The sequence below is a fragment of the Delphinapterus leucas genome, chromosome 13 (assembly GCF_059928025.1).
Source record: "Delphinapterus leucas isolate spDelLeu-1000000601 "Yukka" chromosome 13, BTC_Dleu_Yukka2, whole genome shotgun sequence".
In the NCBI taxonomy this organism is placed as follows: Eukaryota; Metazoa; Chordata; class Mammalia; order Artiodactyla; family Monodontidae; genus Delphinapterus; species Delphinapterus leucas.
In genome coordinates this window covers 64,778,194-64,798,432 of record NC_143141.1, presented here as the reverse complement: position 1 = coordinate 64,798,432, position 20,239 = coordinate 64,778,194, and the positions used below count along the sequence as shown (strand labels likewise).

General features: G+C 35.3%; 2 protein-coding genes across 6 annotated transcripts in view; one reads left to right on the top strand and one right to left on the bottom strand.

Moving 5' to 3' along the window:
• Positions 1 to 20,028, top strand: part of NDUFAF7 (NADH:ubiquinone oxidoreductase complex assembly factor 7) — a 35,766-nt gene extending 15,738 nt beyond the window's left edge. For 2 of the 3 annotated variants that reach the window (XM_022574077.3, XM_022574076.3), the window contains one exon: positions 171 to 16,672. In XM_022574077.3, the coding sequence (XP_022429785.1) occupies positions 171 to 386 (216 nt within the window). In that variant the 3' untranslated portion in view covers positions 387 to 16,672. Of the gene's footprint in view, positions 1 to 170 lie in introns of all 3 variants that reach the window. The other variant, XR_016395475.1, reaches the window with a different exon arrangement.
• PRKD3 (protein kinase D3) overlaps positions 3,782 to 20,239 on the bottom strand; it is a 77,038-nt gene continuing 60,580 nt past the window's right edge. For all 3 annotated transcript variants that reach the window (XM_022574065.2, XM_022574066.3, XM_022574067.2), the window contains 7 exons: positions 18,020 to 18,092; positions 16,859 to 16,965; positions 12,283 to 12,444; positions 11,952 to 12,050; positions 9,407 to 9,674; positions 7,249 to 7,334; positions 3,782 to 6,478 (listed from right to left, as the gene is read on the bottom strand). In XM_022574065.2, coding sequence (XP_022429773.1) covers positions 6,305 to 6,478; positions 7,249 to 7,334; positions 9,407 to 9,674; positions 11,952 to 12,050; positions 12,283 to 12,444; positions 16,859 to 16,965; positions 18,020 to 18,092 — 969 coding nt within the window. In that variant the 3' untranslated portion in view covers positions 3,782 to 6,304. The remainder of the gene's footprint in view (positions 6,479 to 7,248; positions 7,335 to 9,406; positions 9,675 to 11,951; positions 12,051 to 12,282; positions 12,445 to 16,858; positions 16,966 to 18,019; positions 18,093 to 20,239) is intronic.

Genomic DNA, 20,239 nt, shown 5'->3' with positions numbered 1-20,239 from the left:
GTCACAGCAACCTGTGTCTTTAATAAACACACCATGATTCTAAGGTAGATGATCAGAAATTACATTTTAAGCACTGTTTTATTGAATAGCTAATAGTCATTGGTATTGCTGCAAATAACTAGGAATCCTTTCTCCTGGCTATTTTCACTAAGAAATCTTTTTCTTTTCAGGTTCTTTTAGATAAATCAGATGAGCCATCACTGAGGCAGCAGTTACTTCAGGGCTATGATATGTTAATGAATCCTACGAAGATGGGAGAAAGATTTAACTTTTTTGCCTTGATACCTCATCAGAGACTTCATGGTAGAAATCATCAGATGAATGCATGTCAGTCAAAACCCTCTCCATCACCCGTAGCTGGGTTTGGTGAACTTGCTTGGCGGTGATATTTCAGTTTGGACTTTCTACTCCCAAGTTGGCCTAAGAAACTAGAATAAAGGGAACACATTTTATATATCACAGGTAAAATAAGTATTAAAATATTTTCTCTCTTCACAGCCAATAAAAATAGCCCATACAGTACAACTGAAAATTGATCTTTTAAGATTGTGTTTGATTCTTGGTACAAATGTGTGTTCTCAATTTAATGAAACTTATTATTGGGTTTCCTCTAATTAATAAAGCTAGTTGCTGTATTTTTATTTTAAAATGTAAACATGAATTCTGATTGGTTTTATAACTGGAAACAACTGGCCATTCACAGGGGACTGATTAAATAGAACTATCCATATATTTTTAAAATGAGGTAGAGTAGTATGTTCTGACATAGACTGCTAAGATTTAGTAAGTGAAAAAGTAGGGTGCAAAATGTTTTGTAGTTATGATTCCATTTTTGTTGGAGAAAAGCTACATTTAAAGAAATGCTTAGACGTAATTTCACAGCAATTAAAACACTAAATGCGGACTGGTTTTCTGTTCAGTGATACTTACTTTTATATAAAAAGTAAGGAAAGGATGCCCAATAATCACTAGTTATTAAAGGGACTGTCTTCTCCATTGTATATTCTTTCCTCCTTTGTTGTAGATTAATTGACCATAGGTGCGTGAGTTTATTTCTGGGCTCTCTGTTCTGTTCCATTGATCTGTGTGTCTGTTTTTGTGCCAATACGCTGTTTTGATAACTGTAGCTTTGTAGTAAAGTCTGAAGTCAAGGAGCGTGATACCATCAGCGTCGTTCTTTTTTCTCAAGATTGCTTTGGGAATTTGGGTCTTTTGTGGTTCCATATTAATTTTAGGATTATTTGTTCTAGTTGTGTGAAAAATGTAATGGGTATTTTGATGGGGATTGCATTAAATCTGTAGATTGCTTTTGGGTAGTATTGACATTTTAACAATATTAATTCTTCCAATCCAAGAACATAGGATATATTTCCGTTTCTTTGTATCATTTTCAGATTCCTTCCTCAGTGTTTTATAGCTGTCAGAGTATAGGTCTTCCACCTTCTTGGTTATTTATTCCTAGATACTTTATTCTTTTTGATGCCGATTTTAAATGGGATTGTTTTCTGGCTTTCTCTGATAGTTCATTATTTGTGTATAGAAAAGCAACAGATTTCTGTGTATTAATCTTGTATCCTGCAACTTTACTGAATTCGTTAGTTCTAACAGTTTTTTGGTGGAGACTTTAGGGTTTTCTATGTACAGTATCATGTCATCTGTAAATAGAGACAATTTTATTTTTTCCCTTCCAATTTGGATTTTAGAGGGAAGATTTTCAGCTTTTCCCTATTGAGTGTGGTTAAGTGGCCTTTATTATGTTGAGATATGTTCCCTCTATATCAACTTTGTTGAGTTTTTATCATGAATGTTAAATTTTGTCAGATGCTGCTTCTGTCTCTTTTGAGATGATATGATTTTTATCCTTTTGTTAATGTAGTGGGTCACACTGATTGATTTGCAAATATTGAACTATCCTTGTGTCCCTGGAATACATCCCACTTGATCACGGTGTGTGATCCTTTTTATATAGTTGGATTCAGTTTGCTAACTTATGAGGATTTTTTGCATCTATATTCATCAGAGATACTGGACTGTAATTTTCTTCTTTTGTAGAGTCCTTATCTGGTTTTGGTACTAGGGTAATAATGGTGGTCTTGTAGAATGAATTTGGGAGCATTCCATTCTCTTCAGTTTTTGGAATAGTTTGAGAAGGATAGGTATTAGCTTTTCTTAGTATGTTTAGAATTCCCCTGTGAAGCCTGAACTTTGGTTTGCTGGGAGGTTTTTTATTAATTACAAATTCAATTTCACTACTAATGACTGGTCTGAACTGTTCAGATTGTCTGTTTCTTAACTCAGTCTTGGCAGGTTGTATGTTTCTAGAAATTTTTCCATTTCTTCTAGGTTGTCCACTTTGTTGGCATATAATTGTTTGTAGTATTCTCTTATGATTTTTTTTGTATCTCAGTAGTACAGCTGTTGTTTCTCCTCTTTCTTATTTTGTTTATTTGGGTCCTCTCTTTTTTCTTGATGAGCCTGGCTAAAGGTTTATCAATTTTGCAAAAAGGTTTATCAATTTTGTTTATCTTTTCAAAAAGCCAGCTCTTGGTTTCATTGATGTTTTCTGTTGTTTTTTGGTCTCTATTTTATTTCCTCTCTTATAATTATTATTTCCTTCCATCTACTAACTTTGGGCTTTGTTCTTCCTTTTCTAATTCCTTTAGACAGTAGGTTAGGTTATTTGAAATTTTTCTTCTTTCTTGAGGTAGGCCTTATATTGCTATGAACTTCAATAATCACTATTAAATTTCCCAGTCTGGTTTGAGGGGTGGGAAAAGACTTACTTTTTTAAAATTTGTCCTCCTTTTTGGTATTTGAATTTTTTACCATATTCTTCTGTGAATTTTATAATTAAAATTAGATTAAAAAAAATTTTTAAAGTCACAGTAAAACCAATAAACCTAACAGGTACTTAAAATATGACTTAGAATAAATCCAGACTGCTTAGGAGGAATAATTTTCTAAATTGAGTTAATTCTCTCTTATTTTCAGATAATTGTCAAGATTTAGTTCTATAAGTTCTCATTTTTTGGTTCAAAAAACTTTTATTAATAGCAGACATATGGACTTTCTGAAGGACTGTTATATAAGCAACACAAATTTGTGAAATTAAAGAAAAAGAATACTAGCTATATGTCTTGAATTTATAGCTTAACTATATTGGAAATTCATTGTCAGAGTGATGAATGGTTGTTTCTCGTTGCTTCTTTGGCTTCACTGAGAACAGGACTAGCATTCTCTATCTCACGCTAAATTAAAGGAAGATGGAGGCCTTATTTTTCAGATGCTGCTCAACTTCGGGCCATTCCTAGCCACCCTTAAAGACTCGGTTGGAGAATTTTTAGAAGATTAAAATGCCCATAGTTGGCCCTTCGCAATTATTTAATAGTTTTTATGATTAAGGGGAAAGAGGCAATGCTTCTTGACACCTATACATGTACTTTGGTATTAGGTATTTAACTTAAGTCTTTTGGTAGTTGCAGTAGTGGAATATTTGATGGTAGTTTCTGAAAAACCTAAAATTATTCCAAACTTTCATTCCAAGAAGTGAGACCTTGAGGTTATTATCTCAAATTTTGTATAAAATTGTAATAATGAGTTGTTTTTTATTTTAGTCAGATTTTAAAAAAAAATCTGTGTTCTTAAATATAGCATTGGTTTCATTTACAAATACTATTTCCAAAACAGTTCTATTACCAAAGCCTGGGAAAAGAACACAACCAAATAAAATATTCTTTGGATACCTCTACTAGAGATAGGCTCAGGTTTTCACATGGAAAAGTATGGTGATATGGAAATACATTTTATTATCAAGCTTCTTTGAGGATATTTACAAAAAGTGGGATGTAATAAAAAATAAAAATGTACTAAACAGTGTCATTATAGACTACTTTGTACATTATCAAATGTTTCTAACAATTATTTCTTATACAAACACAATGACTTCAAGACAAAAAAAGGTTATGCAGGTTATACAGTAACTGGAGAAATTACTCAACTCCAAATTATGACAGTGCCTTTACATTTTTTTTTTTTAGAAAACTTCTTAGGCATTCAACAGAAACAAAAAGAGTGCAATTAATTTCATGGCTTGTAAAGTTTGATTATGTAAGTATAGCAAACAAACGTCATTCCAGTTAATTATCATTTTACGCAGTAAAACCACAATAGGGTGCCTAGTGACTCAGAATTACTTCATTTTAGCATACTGATATAAACACTTTAGAGAAATTTGGGGAAGTTATCCTCTATCACGGGGAAAATACACTTTCCAGAGGTTTTGCAAAATTAATTTGGTTTAATTTTTTAAACTCCTATTTGACAATGAAATACTGAGACATTGTGGAGTGTCTCCTGGAGATATTTAGGGGTAGGCAGTATAGTAAAATGGTTAGGAGGGGTAAGAAGGACTCTGGAGCCACATTGCCTGGGTTCAAACCCACATCCTAACTGTGACCTTCAGCAGCTAGTTACTTAATTTCCCTGTGCCTCAGTTTCCTTATCTGTGAGATGGAGTTCACGTGCACTTACCTCATGGCTGTTGTGAGGGTAAAACACATAAAGAGCTCAGAAAAGAGGAGCACTGTGTGTTTCCTTCCATTCTCTCAAGGATATTTTTAGTCCTAGATAAGGCAGTAGCTTCAGGATCTCTAAGGGCCCTCTCAGTCTTAGTCTGTTCACAAGAAGAACATTCTTTTCCTTTGCTACCTCAAATTCTGTGGGCAGTGATAGTTAACACATAACTTTTAGCTTATTAACATCTGATCTTCACAACAACACTGTGAGAAAGGTACAGGCAAGAATTATAATCTTTATTTTATAGATTGAGGAACTCAAGGCTCAGACAGATTGTCACCTGCTGAGGCCAACATAGGTAATTAAAGAACGGAGCCAGAGTTTTTGGCTCCACATCTTTGGCTCTTTTTGGAGGGAAAAAAGTTTACAATGATTACTGAGGAATCAAAAAACAAAAAGTCCCTAGATTTTTTATAAGTGAATGGTCCCACCAGATCTTTAACTTTTTTGGGGGAAAACTGTTAGTAACTTTTAAAAAGCTATGAAAAAATCTAACCTCTTAAATATGATATCTGGGTAGAAAAAAATGTCTTTAGCTGGCTGCTGAAGCTGCAGTGTTAAAAAAAAAAAAACAAAACTTATTTCATTCTTTCATTTGCTCAGCTGATAATACAGCCGTACTCTTATAAACTGTTTCATGCTCCACCCTGTCCACTCACTCAAACTGCTTAAAATATAATTGGTTTTAAAACATTCCAGGTATCTGTAAAGCCTTCCAATAAGCTAAGGGAAGAACAAAAGGATGCTGTTATTCTTTCCTGTAGCATTAACTGACTCTGCACTGGCCTACTTTTAGCATATATTTAATTTTCTTCCTCAAATTATTCAACCCTATGTAAAGATAAATTGTGTAATTAGAGTTCAGATCTATACCTATTAAATGTTGGAATCCAATTGTGGCACCACAATGGCGTCAGTGGGAACATGAATATTTAGCAGCAGAGTTGAGCTATAAGAAGACATACATAACAACTCAGCACTGAGACCAGCAGTTCCTACTCCTGGTTTTGTACATCAGTTGTCCCGAATGACCTTAGGGGTTGTTGCAACATATCAATACTTACAAAAGGTGACAACTTAATTTTCATGTTCCAAAGAGCATATTCAGAATTTCAACTCCAAAAGGGTTAGGGATCACTGTTTTGGAGTCTTGACTGACCTAAAAAAGAAAGGTAAAACAGTCCAGCACTCCCTTTCCAGGAGTCTAGGAAAAACCCCTCAATGCCTCTATGGTCGGTTAAACAAATGTTTATAAAGTCTATAGGAAATGGCATGCTGGCAGTCTCTCAGTTACCGCATAAATGCACATCTGTTTAGTAATCAACCTTGTAACTCTTGTATGATTTGGTCAAGCTATGCAATAACTGGACTCTAGCTTGCCTTTTTCTCCTTTTTAAAAAAATGTTAAGAATAGGAAAGGGAAGATAAATTAAGTGCCACTATTGTACTAAAATGAACGATTAGGAAAAATACAAAAACCAGTTATTGCTTATGCTGTAAAAATTTATGAAAAGCTTTATCTTGGGTTCCATTATGTGTTTTTATTACTCAGTTTCCCCTCTTGTACCTACTCAATATGAACTACAGTATTGGTGTCACTGATTCCTTATTATATTTCCTCACGTCTTTGCATCCTTTCAGATGACAACCTACAAAGAGCAACAGTTATGCAGCAAAATACCAGTCCATAACATGAAATCCTTCCTTATTGAAGTTAGCTCAATAATAATTAAGGATCCTCTTCCATGTCATCTGGATTAGGAGCCATAATGAAGTGCTTTGGGTATACAAGGTTGTGTGTATATGCATGTATTTCCCAGCGGGCATCGTCACTTTCGTGTGTAATGTAACGTTCACCAATGCGAGTTTCAAATTCTCTAAGGTCAAGCCAAGTCTGATAGTCCTAGGGAAAAAAAAAGATTATGAACCATAAAAGAAACAATACTGTCAACCTTCTTTTTTTTTTTTTTTTGCTCAGCACCCTAGTCATAAAATTGACAACCCCTACCTCCTAAATACTTGCTGCACAATAAGTTCATTTGTAATATTTTAAGTTAGCAATGTTAAATACTTTTTCAAATTTAGAGTCTCTCATGAAGGAAGGAACTAGTTTCTAAAATTAAAAAAGAAAACATTGCCTCAGGCTTCTGAGGTGGCTAATAATAACCACTAAAATATTTTGTTGGAGAGGCCTACACCTTACTTCTCAAAATAGGGGAAAGTGCTTAGAATCTGTTATCAGGATAATTTAATAACTGCTGAGACTAAATATGATTATATTTGTTTTGAAGTTATTTCTACCTCTCATTCCCTTTAAAATTGTTCTGAAGCTTCTCTCTTTACTCTGAAGTTTGGGGGTATCTTTTGACAAATCTATGCAATAGCTTTTGGGGGGAATTAAGCCAAACATTTTAAATGGCATCTCTGATCTCTTCAATGCAAATATAAACCTTTTAGTGGGCATTTTAAAAATAAAATATATTTGACAACATAATGTGTCATGCTCACCTTACAGAAAGGTAAAATGAATACTATAAGGCCCTAAGACATGTAGAATCTATTGCTTTTACGAGTGGTTTCATTAAGACAATCACCATGAACTGCTCAAATGAGAATCGCCGAAGAGAGGTACATTTTTTTTTTCTGCCAAGAGAAATACTTTTTTTTTTTTACCTGCAGCCAGGGATGACTAAGAGATTTGTCCACACTGTAACGTTTTCTCATCTTCACTTGAAGTAGGTTGTTTATCAAATCAATTGCTAAGGGAAAAGACAAAATTAGGTACATGAATTTGAGCGTATGGAGCATCTCAAACCTGTGACTCTGCCTGGAAAGCAGTTCAATCCATAGAAATATAAGGTTGAGGATTTTTGCTTCTCAAGGACATGGCCTTTAAGCTAACATGCTGGTGATCCATAAATATTTACTGAATTCACAGTGTATCTGGTTTATTAAGGAGACAGTATAGAGTACAGGTTAAAAGTACAGACTGGAGCCAGCCTGCTTGAGCTGGCGTTGTTACTACGTGTGACATAGGGTGAGTTACTAAAGTATACTGTGCCTCGGTCAACTGTAGAATGAGGTTGTTGAGAAGATGAAATAAATTTAATAGACATAAAGGGCTTAGAATGGTGCTCAGCATATAAATGCTGAGTATTAACTATTATTTTTTAAGATGAATAAGACAGACTCTTATTATAGGCTGATTTTTTTTGTTTCTTTTTTCCCGCCCCAATGATGCCATGTTCTTCTCTAGTCTCGGGCTTGGTCTGGAAAAGTAGCCGAAGCCATTGCCTTGCTTCTACAGATGTGGTTACAGTGAGGTGATAACTTATTACCAAAAGTTCATACTTAACAAGTTTTAGCAAACAAGTTCATGGTATTTTGGTGTATGTGGCGAGATCTTGGCATACATATCTTATCCAATTATTTGGAGAAATGGGCCAACTGCAAAACCAAAGCAACCAGGTAACTATACACTGACAACATCCCTATGTAACAATACAGTTGTTACTAAGACATGGATCCAGGGATGAGCCAAATGAACGACTTATACTATACTATTTCTAGTTCTAAATACCACCAAACTAGCAACGATTTTCCATATTTTTGTTTTTGCCCTAATCAAGTTATTTTTTTCCCGTAAGTTTTAATTATTAATTTCTCTGTATTCTAAATACTTCAGACTTCTATCCATTGTTCCTTAAATGGCGGTCCACTATGTGCATCAGAATCATTCAGTGTATTTATTAAAATGTATTCAGTGTATTTATTCCTGGGCATCAATCCAGCTGGTGAGTCTGAATCTCTGGGATAGAGCCAGTGGGGTCTTCTCTTTAATAAATTCACCAAGTGATTCTGATTTAATAGGTCTGCAGACCACACTGTCCAAGGAGCTCTAAGATGACTTTGGCAACATCCCCAAACCCTCATATGTACTTCTTTAGTTAGCTCTGTTCATTACCTTACATAAGCCTACTATTTATATGTTGTTCCTCAAACTTTTCCCAGTTTAATGGGCTATATCCCTATGATTAGGCACTTTTGGGAAAACAAAAAAAGGACCCCCCTGTTCCAAGGGTTGGCTAAATTCAGGTGGGGATGTTCCCCAGTACTGGTTCTATCAAATGCTATGGGAATGTTAAATAGTGTTTTAAGTGGTATATAAAGAACCTAAGTTACAGGTCTCCATTCAAGGAGATCAGAATCTAGTTCTGAAGATAAGTGGTCGTGAAAAGATACGCCCAACTAGTAGCCTAAGTAGATCTTACAGTTTGGAGGAGGGGTTCAGGGAAGACTTCTCAGATAAGCCACAAGTTAAGGGATCTCTGAAGAACTGGAAGGATTTCAACAGCAAGGAGGAGAAACGGGTAGGCAGGGAAAAGACCTAAGCAAAATGCAGCGAATAGTTGTAAGTACCTTGCGTAGGGCAGTAATGGCAGATGAGGCTAGAAGGCAAACTGGGGCCATATCACAGAGACCTACACGTGCAGCCTGGTTAGAGGGAGGCTGAGATTAATGTCTGGGAGCAGCGTAAGATGAAAGTAGTGTTTCCTGAAGAAGGATTTGGCAGTGGTGACTGAGAAGGACAGTTACACTATTTGAGTAGTTTCAAAATGAGGCAGTTGGGGCCTGGATTAGTGCCCTGCCTGCGAACTATAAGGAAGAAAGAAAAGATAATGTAAAAGGAAGCGTGCTAAAAAAAATTGGTAAACAGTTGAATTTGGAAGGTGAATGGGAAATATTAAAAAGAGAAGTCAGAAGAGACAGGGTGATTTGGGATCACAAAGATTTTGACTAAAAGGCACAGACCTAAAACATTTTTTTTTACCTTCACCAGAAATTTCTCTCCATGGATTTGGTGGGTACATAAATGCAGCATTTTGGATTTGGTCGTTTATATCTTCATCTTCATTAAAAGGAAACGTGCCGCTGAGGCTCACATAGACAATAACTCCCACTGACCACATATCTAGAGAACGGTTGTAGCCTTTGCTCCTGAGAACTTCAGGGGCCAAGTATGCAGGAGTTCCTACCACAGATCTCCTGAACGACTTTTCACCAATGATGCGTGCAAAACCAAAGTCACACAGCTTCACCTGGAAATTAAAGGATGATGTTAATTTTATATTATTGATATATGTATCAATCTATATATACATACCTGTCCCTAAATATGATACTGTATCATTTCAACACATTTGCCAACTGTATTATGAATGTCAAGATTATAGATAAGGAAATTGTAAAATACCCTTTTCCCAATATTTAGATACATTTATAACGCTGTGATCCATTACTAACAGTATGAAGAGCTTTGCTAATGCTCATTTCAAAAAACCACTTTTGAATTCTAGCTTCCAGAATGCCAAATACCAGACTGGTGTTATAAGTGCTCAGCGTTTTTGATGAAATGGAGAGTGCTGATCTTTTATCATTTGGCTTTTAGGAGATCAGGAACTATATGTTTCACTTTTAAATGCTCAGTGGCCTCACAGTGCCTGGATAGAGGTACTCAAATGTTTGCTGAATGAAAAATAAGTTATGATATTTAAAAACTTACCCTTTATTTTGCTTAATCCCAGAATCTCTCTTCCCAAGGATACTATATATTGGCAAGTAAATGAAATTGAGGTGTATTAAAGATAAGTATTAATGTGGCCAGTAGAAGAGTCATATTAGAGATTGTTTGAAAGAGTGTTTTCTATGACTATGGAACAAAATATTGCTAGTTAGATGTTCAGATTTGAAACAAGTTATATCTGGGGGTAGCTGCAGTCACTACCATGCCCCTTTGGGAAGAGAGTTCTGGAAATGTAGTAAGATTGGCAGAGCTCAGAATACTTATCTTGCTGCCCATCTTCTACGAGGTTCAAATTTTGGTGATTAATGATACATCCATGCTGAACAAGCAAATGCCAAGTACTGTCCAGGGGAAATGCCTTGATTCACGAAATGTCTTCACTAAAAACTTCAAGATAAATTGAGAGGCCTCTACAAACCAGTGGTACAAACAGTGAGTGGAAAGCAAAGACGGACCTTCACACATGTTTTTATGATGATATTTGTTCTGTGTCATTACTGAATTCAACTACTTCCTCTGAATATTTGAAGAAGAGGATTATTGACCATGAAGAAATAACTTTTTTCATTAAATGCCATTATTTCAGTTAGCATTTTGATGAAGATATTTTGGCAACTGAATAAAGAAGAGGGGCCATGGCTAGCACTTGACCAAAAAAAAGAGTATCAAGTAAGTGACATTATTTTCCCTTTGTTCCTAATGGAGGTCAGAAAGCTGAAGTTTTAGCCTTAGCTGTAGGGGTGTACATCCTTTGTCCATACTCTCTTGAAGATCAAATGAAATAATACATGAAATAATAATTCTTTAAAATATTGCACCAATGCTTATGGAACCTTTTTGACCTCACAAAGATAGAGGATCATTTTTATTCACATAGGCATTACAAAAGGAATATGGTTACTTCCTTAAAAGTAAAAGAGTTGAATAATTTTTCTAAATACATCTTTTTCTTGAAAGAGAATCTGAGTTGTATTTACCAAGTGAAATAGTCATCTGTTGTCCTTATTCTAGCCACTTGTCTAATTGTGTTTTAAATGTACATAAACAATAATTTGGCAACAGATTATTCTAGCTGATGACAATCATGAGAAATATTCACAGGTACCACCAATATATATTCCTCAGGACAAATGTTTCAGACTTTGGGTTAATAACTATTTTTAGGTTATGAAATAAATTTGGATCAAGATCAACACTTTTTAATGAAATGAAATTTAGCCAAGTAAAAAAATGAATGCATCACACGCAGCAGAGACACACACATACATATCGTAATACGTATGTGAGCACTGGCGGTGATGGGAAATGTAATTCTTCCATAGGTTTTGCTGAAAATGTTTGAAATATAGTACTCTAAAGAGGAAGAAGTGTTGGCTGCCTGCCTCAACCAAAATCTAGTCTTCTCATTTCAGGGTCATCCCTCAGTTTGTTTCATTTCATGGGGAATTTGTCCTGAGTACCAAGCACCAACCAAGGCTGACTCTCCCTACTTCATTCCCAACCCACAGGGAGGGGTGGATTGTGCAAAAAGTGCAAAAAAATTATTCCTTTGAGAACTGGTCTAAAAAGTCATTAAGTCTAAAAAGTCTTCATGAAAATAATATAATTAGTAAAATCTGAATTCAGACTACTCAGGTATACATCCTCAATGGCAGTTATAAGGTAGAAACTTTTTTTCTGTAAGATGGTTATGTACTGAACCTACAGCACTGCCTTTCATTACGTGGGTACTTCATAATGTTGTCAGACAGATACTTAAAACCGTACTTTAAAAAGGTTCTGAATATCTCACCTGAGGAAATGGCTCTGCTGATGCGAGTAGCACATTTTCTGGCTTTAAATCACAGTGCACAATATTCTTAAAATGTAGATTCCTTAATGCAACAAGTATCTGTTATTGAAGAAAACAGAATTTTTTTCTATTTCTGGAAAAATCACAGCTAAACACTAACTGGACCCCTTGAGTGGTATAATAATTTAAAAAGTCCACTACAGTTCATCAAGATTTAACTAAAAGTGTTATTCTGTTCTTCAAAGTTAACAATTCCCACAATGTTACAATATGTAAAAGCACTACCATTTCTTGTATTTTTATTTTCTAGTTTCAAAAAAAGTTAAAATACCTGTGTGACCATGAATTTAGTTATTCGTTCTGGTAGTCGACTTTTCTCACTGGATAGAATCATCTCCAACATATCTCCATGCAGCTTTTCCATTACTACAAAAACTCGTTCTGGGGTTTCAAACATACATTCCAGGTTTACAATCCCAGGATGGTGCAAATTCTGAAGAGTTGCAGGATATTTATGTGACCAACTTGAGTAAAAGTTTTACTGTGCAAATATTAATATCTAACAATGTGCTGCAATTAATTGTATGGAATAACGGCACAGAAAGCAAAAAATAGCTTAGAAAAATAAATAAAAGCAAACAAAATAAAAAGGATCATAGATTTTGATTTTCCAAGTTCTGTACTGGAGAGTGGATGCACTGAAGGGAAAGAATATCTTCCCAGTTTTTCCAATATAAATGCCCTTGTCCATTACTTCTTTTCCTTCCTTCTCATCTTTTTAATCTTCTGATAGTACTCTAATTTTATGCTGTCCATCAATAGGCACCAACTGCCAATCAAAGTTTAGCCAATTACACAGAGCTTTGGTTCTTTGGGGCTGTTTGTGAGGGTCTTAGCTCAAACTGGTGGTTTTGTCTTTAAGGTAGTTATTTATCTAAGTCTTGATCTCGTTGTATTATACCTTGATTTGGTCTTCCCTCTTTTAGGCTCAGCATGTCTTTACTACCATCACCCCTTTTTCTTAAGCACTACTAGGTTAACAGGGTTGGAGAAATACAAAGCTGAATGTGATACTGTATCTGCTAATAAAAAAAGCAATCTATCTTAACTGATATTAAAAAAAGAAACAAAACTTCTTCAAGAGCAATTTGAGAAGTCAGCCATACACAAAAAACATTCAATGGTTCTTTATTTCTGGACATAAATCTAAATTCCTGTGTGGATTTTAATATCTTCAGTAGTCTGGTTTCATTCTTATTCAGTCTCAAATATTGGCCCAAGTGATTAAACTTTTTAATACTTATTAACAGAAACATATTTTTCTTATGCTTTTTTTCCTTACTATGGGTATCTAAGTATGCCAAGAGGGCAAACTTGTTTTCGGCCTATGTGAAGTTGGGCTCCATCTCTAAAACGTGTTTTGAATACACCATCATTTCTCAATTCCCACTGTAATGCCTCCAGTTTAGCTCACGTTGCCTCTCTTCCAGACTACTGCAGTAGTTGCCACTGCACTCTATGCAGCACTGCTTATCCCATGGTACTGTATCATGTGTATATGTGTCTTACTCTGTAGCCTAGTAAGTTCCTTGAGAGCAGAGACTGTGTCTTAGTCACTTTTAGCTCAACTTCTGAATCATGGTTGGTGTTTTAAAAATGTTTAGAAAGTGAATAGCAAATGCAAGATAAATACTGTTTACTAATCAGCTTAAAACAAGTTAATGACATGGTGTTCCAGGTAGCAAAATAAAAAGTGACACAATCTTATAGTAGATACATGAAAGTGAAATACCCCACAGTGGTGGGGCATGATAATGGCAGTAAGCAGAAGATTCAGAACATCATAACTCTGACCGATTTAGAGTTGGAAGTGTGGTTGGCTGTCCCCTATGTTGCAGCTGACTACCTCTTAAGTTTCTTTTTCCCCCCCACCATCCTTGGAAACACATGCATGCACACACAAAAAAACAGAAGTATGCTGTAACATAAATTCTTTTAACCACTTCTTCTATTTGTTTAAATGTCCTATTTCCTCTAGAGTCTGTTTTGGTAAATTACACTTTCATAGAGAATCATTTTCTCCAGGTTTTCAAGTTTATCTAACAGAGTTACACAAGATAGTATCTTAAGATTCCCTAAAATTTTTTCAGTATTTGTGATCGTCTCTCCAAAATGTTGTTATATCTTCTTATATTGATTCGGTTGGACACTTATTTTATTGTTATCCACTCCCCACCCCCACCCAATAATCAACTTTTGGATTTATTATACTAAATTTATTAATTTCCTTTTTTATCTTTGTTAATTCTTTCTGTTTTCCTCAGGTTGACTGTTCATCCTTCAACTTCTTGAGTTAGACTCTTAATTTATTTATGTTCATTTTTTCTTGATTAAATATTTGAGGTTACCAAGATTTCTGTAAGCAATAGTCCAAAAGCTCTGATATACAGTATTACCACAATTATTTTCTAAATACTCCAATCTTGATTTTGCTCTCTGATTCAAGAATTAAGACTCAAAAAAAAATTTTTTTCAGGTGGTGGGAGTTTTTGTTTTCTGATTTTATAATTTATTCCTAGCTTTAGTGCATTAAGACCAAAAAGTACTGTTTATTCTACTGTTTTTTTGAATTAATAGGGTACTTATTTGTTTTTAGGGTAGAGTGTTCAACATAAACTGGTTAGATCTACCTTATACTGTTTAGGCCTCCTATGTTCCTTTGTCTATTTCATCTGTCATGGACTACTAATGTGCTCCCTGTATGGTCTCTAGTTTTCCTTTATAGATGTTGTTGATGCCATTTGGTTTAGTGTGATTTGCACTCTTCCACTGTTAAGAGTGCCCTACTTCAATTCACTTCATGTGTTTTCTCTTGAATTAAATCTTATTAGATCATGACTCCCTTGGCTTTCTTCTATTTGAGAGGAACTAGAGAGAGGCTGTCACGACTGTAGAGCTCAGAAAGAGCCAGCAAAACCAGTTTTTATTGTGGTGCGTCTTCCTACATTTGCCTGGTCCATTTCCACTGTTTTTGGAAAAACTTCCACCTATTTTGTAGGGCTGAACTCTTTTCTATTTTTGTTAAAGATAGAGTATGCTTTTCTGTTTATCATTTTTCTTGTAGCTTTTGGGTGATTTCCAAGAAGAGAAAGGGAAAATACTGAATTTATACTACAACAGTCAAACTAGAAATTTTGCTCTTAAGCTTCTGAGAACGTTTTCCCCTTTACATAGGGAGCCATGAGAGTGCCTCACCTTTTCTCCCACTACTCTACTACCCTCTTCAGGCAACAGCAAAAGGACATTTGACATTACTATAGCCCTGTGAAATGAAAGTGAAAAATCCCACAGGTGACAATTATTTAATTCTGAAATATTTTCATTCTGAAAATAACCAGAGGGCTATAATAATAAAGTGTTTACATTGTGTATTATCTGGAAATTCCTAAATTCAGTTATTAAGATTTGCAGTTGATAACGTGGGAAAAAAGCTTCAGTATTTAGTACAGAGCTGTGTTTGTGATGTGATCAAAGTAACAAGGAGAACTTTTACGTGGAATCTAAAATACGACACAAATGAACGTATCTACAAAATAGAAACAGACTCACAGACATAGAGAACAGACTTGTGGTTGCCAAGGTGGAGGGCGGGTGGGGGAAGGATGGATTGGGAGCTTGGGATTAGCAGATGCAAACTAATATATATATGATGGATAAAAAACAAGGTCCTATTGTATAGCATAGGGAACTATATTCAATATCCTGTGATAATGGAAAAGAATATGAAGAATATATATATGTGTAACTGAGTCACTTTGCTGTAGAGCAGAAATTAACACAACATTGTAAATCAACTATACTTCAATAAAAATATTTTAAAATGACAAGGAAAAATCAATCCTTATGAATAAATCCTTAATATTTATTTTTTTGCATATTGATTGGATATTGAGAAAGAGTCCAAAATTAGATATGAAAAAAGATCTCTAACAGTATATTCAAACCCTAATGCAGAGTCTGAATGCTGTTAATATCCTATTTTAAAGGTAGCTTTATAGGAGGAGGCAGCCTTGAAGTGACCACAGGTAGCTTGTAGACCACAATCTTTTGATTATCACTCCTCTGAAAAAAAGTGAGGCAAATGTTACTAACAGTGACCAATAATGTAATAAATGTAAAATTAATTACATGTTTATAAGTTTCTTACCTTCTTCTCCAAAGCAGCACAAGTTCAATAGGCTGTGTCCTCTTGAACTTCACCCACAAGCAAATGGGGCTCTGACAGCATTAACTATTATATCACCATGATTTCTTAAATACTATGCAAAAGCTACACAATGAATTAATAAATATTTGCATATTGTAAATTATATGATATTCAGAAAAATAAAGCTAAATTTTACTCTTCTAGATGACGTCCAAAAGAAATAAAAATGCTAAATAAAAATACACAGTAATTTATTTTATGGGATTTAAGTCATTGCCAATATATCTTTAAAAATATACCTTAATGGACTAAACTATTATAATGAAACGTGGTGGTAGAAGTATCAAAGTATTTTGAGCTCATGGAGTGATGAATTAAGAATGAAATTTGAGTTTTTTTAGTTTAAGATTTTCCTTAGGAAAATGTGTTCTAAACAAACTACTACCATAATGGCAGTCCTTGTAACTCCTAGATTATTGTATCCTAATTTTGCCTTTAAAAAAAAAAAACTTAGGGAGTTAATTCAGATGCTCACCAGCCTCTCACTGAGCCAAAAGGTCATAAAATGAGAACGAAGAAAAATGAGAACAAAGAAAGCAAAAACCAAAATCTTATCAACACACTAACTAGACTTGGATTTAAAAGCTCATAAATCAAAAATTAAAACCAATACAAAGCAACTTTTTGGGTTTTTTTTTACCTGTAAAATAGCCACTTCATTACGGAGCTGACTCTCCTGTTTTGTGGGGAATCTCATCTTATCAATTACTTTAATAGCCACATCCCTTCCAGTCTTCCTGTGTTTTCCTATTTTTAAAAAAAGTACAGAAAAGAAAGAAGACATAAATTGACATCCCACATACAATACAAAAGCTTTATCAGGAAGTTATCCACAAACTGAAATTGATATGTATGTATTTTTGTATTTCTTTTTTTCAGCTCATTTTGTTCTTTCTCCATCACTAACCTTTAATTTTAAGAAATAAATTATATTTTCCCTTATAGTAATTGCCCCTAATAAAGGCTGTTTCATTATTTGAAACAGCAGGAAATTTGAATGAACCTGTTTGCTGAAAAATAATCCACTTTATTAAAGAAATGATAGTTAAATATGTGACTTAGTCTTTAGAAATTCTGTCAAGATAGAAACATCGTACCAATTAATTAATTTTATTCTAGGTTTACTGGATCAGCACAGAGTGACTTAACTATACAGCCTTCAGGCAGAAAGGCCAACTAGTCTCAGTAAGGAATGAAAGGGTTTAACATTACTTTCCTTTTATACCTTGTTTCATAGCTTATAAAGTACTTTTATATATAGTAGGTTTAATGAATATTAAAAATCCTGTGAACTATGCAGGTCAGGTTTTATTAGCTCCATTAAACTGATGAAGATACTGAGGCACAGTGAGGTTAAATGACTTTGCCAGTGGAAGTCACAGAGCTGGATAAGATTCCATGTCTTCAGACCTGATACCATTCATGCCAATAGTAGACAAACGGTGCCATTTGTGTGAGAAAACCAGTGGGGCATATACTTCAATAAACAAACCTTCATAGTCCAACATAAACATCAAACCATTTATTTTTCCCAAACATCTTTATGTGTAAGCTACAAGAAAAGATAAAGACTATTGTGAATTTTCTTATTCTTTCTGTTACTTTTTAAAGTTCTTAGTTTAAATTAAGGAATTAATACTCAGTTATAGTGAAAAGAGCTTAGCTAAATGTATGTAGGTTAACCTTTGAGAAAAACACCACTTGACGAAACTGTGACAAGATGTTAACAGCTGGTAGATGTTTCTAAATTTCATAATTTTTCTATGTTATCTACAATATGCAAAAGGCTGTAGTTGCTTACCTCCATAAACGATACCAAATTGGCCTGAACCAAGCACCTCATCTGCAAAGATCTGGTAAACGGTACTGATGTCCTATTTAGGGAAAAAGTAAGCAGTGTTATTACCTCTGTGAAATAATGTCAACATCTCAGACTCTTTTCATTCAAATACTTAAATACATTTTAGTTTTTATGATTGACAGAACTAATTTTCACAAAATGTTTTATGAAATATAGGCTTTCTATGTCCTAAAAAAGCCCAACTTTAATACAATGACTCAATGCACAACTATAATGTATTCTGTAAGAAGACGCTTGGGGAAAAAATGCTTTGAATTAAAAAATATATTTATTGGGCTTCCCTGGTGGCGCAGTGGTTGAGAATCCGCCTGCCAATGCAGCGGACACGGGTTCAAGCCCTGGACCAGGAAGATCTCACATGCTGCGGAGCAGCTAAGCCCGTGAGCCACAACTACTGACCCTGCGCTCTAGAGCCTGCAAGCCACAACTACTGAGCCCACGAGCCACAACTACTGAAGCCCGTGTGCCTAGAGCCTGTGCTCTGCAACGAGAAGCCACCTCAACGAGAAGCCTGCGCACTGCAACGAACAGTCCCTGCTTGCCGCAACTAGAGAAAGCGGCACACAGCAACGAAGAACCAAAGCAGCCAAAATATATATATATATTTATTAAGTAGTGATCTATAAAAAGTAAATTAACATAAAAAATTAAGAACAAAGTTTTACCTACTTTACCATTAAAGAGATTTGCTATCTTTGATTTGAAAGAAAAACTCAAAGGTTCATATTATTGAGATCAGACTAATTTTAAAGACTGATGAAAAGAGTATGTGTAGCTCATATCCACTCCTCTATCTCCTCCCTTCCGCCCCTCCCTTCCGTCTTCCTTTTTCTTCGCTAGTGGTTGTCGCTGTCAGAGAGCTCCTGGAAGGCGCTTGGCAACGCTCCCCACAGGTCTTCAGTCAAGGTCTGTCTTTTGTTTGGGTATGTGCTACAGTCTCCATGAAGCCAGGGACTACACCTGTCTCGTTCGGTGTTACATTCCCAGACAGTGCGGGTCTCACTGCAGTCACGTGACTGGATAAACCAAGTCTCCTAGGCCTCATTCCCTCATTGGTAAAGTGGATATAATAACATCTATCTCACTGGATTTTTAAGTGAATTAAATGAGAATATATACAAAGTGTCAAATCCAGTGCCTGGCATATAAAAATCAGTAATTCTGGGCTTTCCTGGTGGCACAGTGGTTGAGAGTTTGCCTGCTGATGCTGGGGACACAGGTTCGTGCCCCGGTCCAGGAAGATCCCACAGGCCACGGAGCGGCTGGGCCCGTGAGCCATGGCCGCTGAGCCTGCGCGTCCGGAGCCTGTGCTCCGCAACGGGAGAGGCCACAATAGTGAGAGGCCCGCGTACCGCAAAAAAAAAAAAAAAAGTAATTCCACAAATCCTAATTTCTGTTTAAATTAGGTAATTGTAAGTAAGCTGAATTCTCTGGGACTGGTCTTCTTATCTGTAAAACTGAAATGAGAAAACGTCTTTCTCTCCCCAATAATCTGGTACCTATTCTACCTACTCCTAGGACAAGAGAGACACAGATTAAATCTCACTGAACCCCTCTATCTCCCATAGCACTACTGGATATCAGTCTTCACTGCAATCTTAGAAAATCCAACAACATTTACATGTTATAGAGCAATAACAGCTGGATGCCCCAGTTAAAGAATAAGAGATTTTATCAGAGAAATTTATATATAGCTAATGAACAATTTTCTGACTTCTTTTTCTAGGCTTTTTTCTTTCTAATCCAGGGGTTGGCATACTATGGCTTGTGGGCCAAATCCAGCCTGCTGCCTCTTTTTGTACAGCCCCTGAACTAAAAACAGTTTTAATTTTTTTTAACAGTTTTAATTTTTAAATGGTTAAAAAACATCAAAATAATAATGTCTTGTGAAACATAAAATTATATGAAATTCAAATATATGTGACCACAAATAAAGTTTTACTGGAAAACAGCCATGCTTATTCCTTTAAGTATTGCCTACGGCTTTCTCACGACAACGGCCAAGTTGAGTTCATAACTGTATATGGTCTGCAAGGCCTAAAATACTTACTTCTATCCCTTTATAGAAAGTATGCTGATCCGTACTGTAATCCCCCACATGTACCTACATACACCAGCTGAAGTGAGTCTTGACTCTTCCTTAAAATCCTATATTTCCTG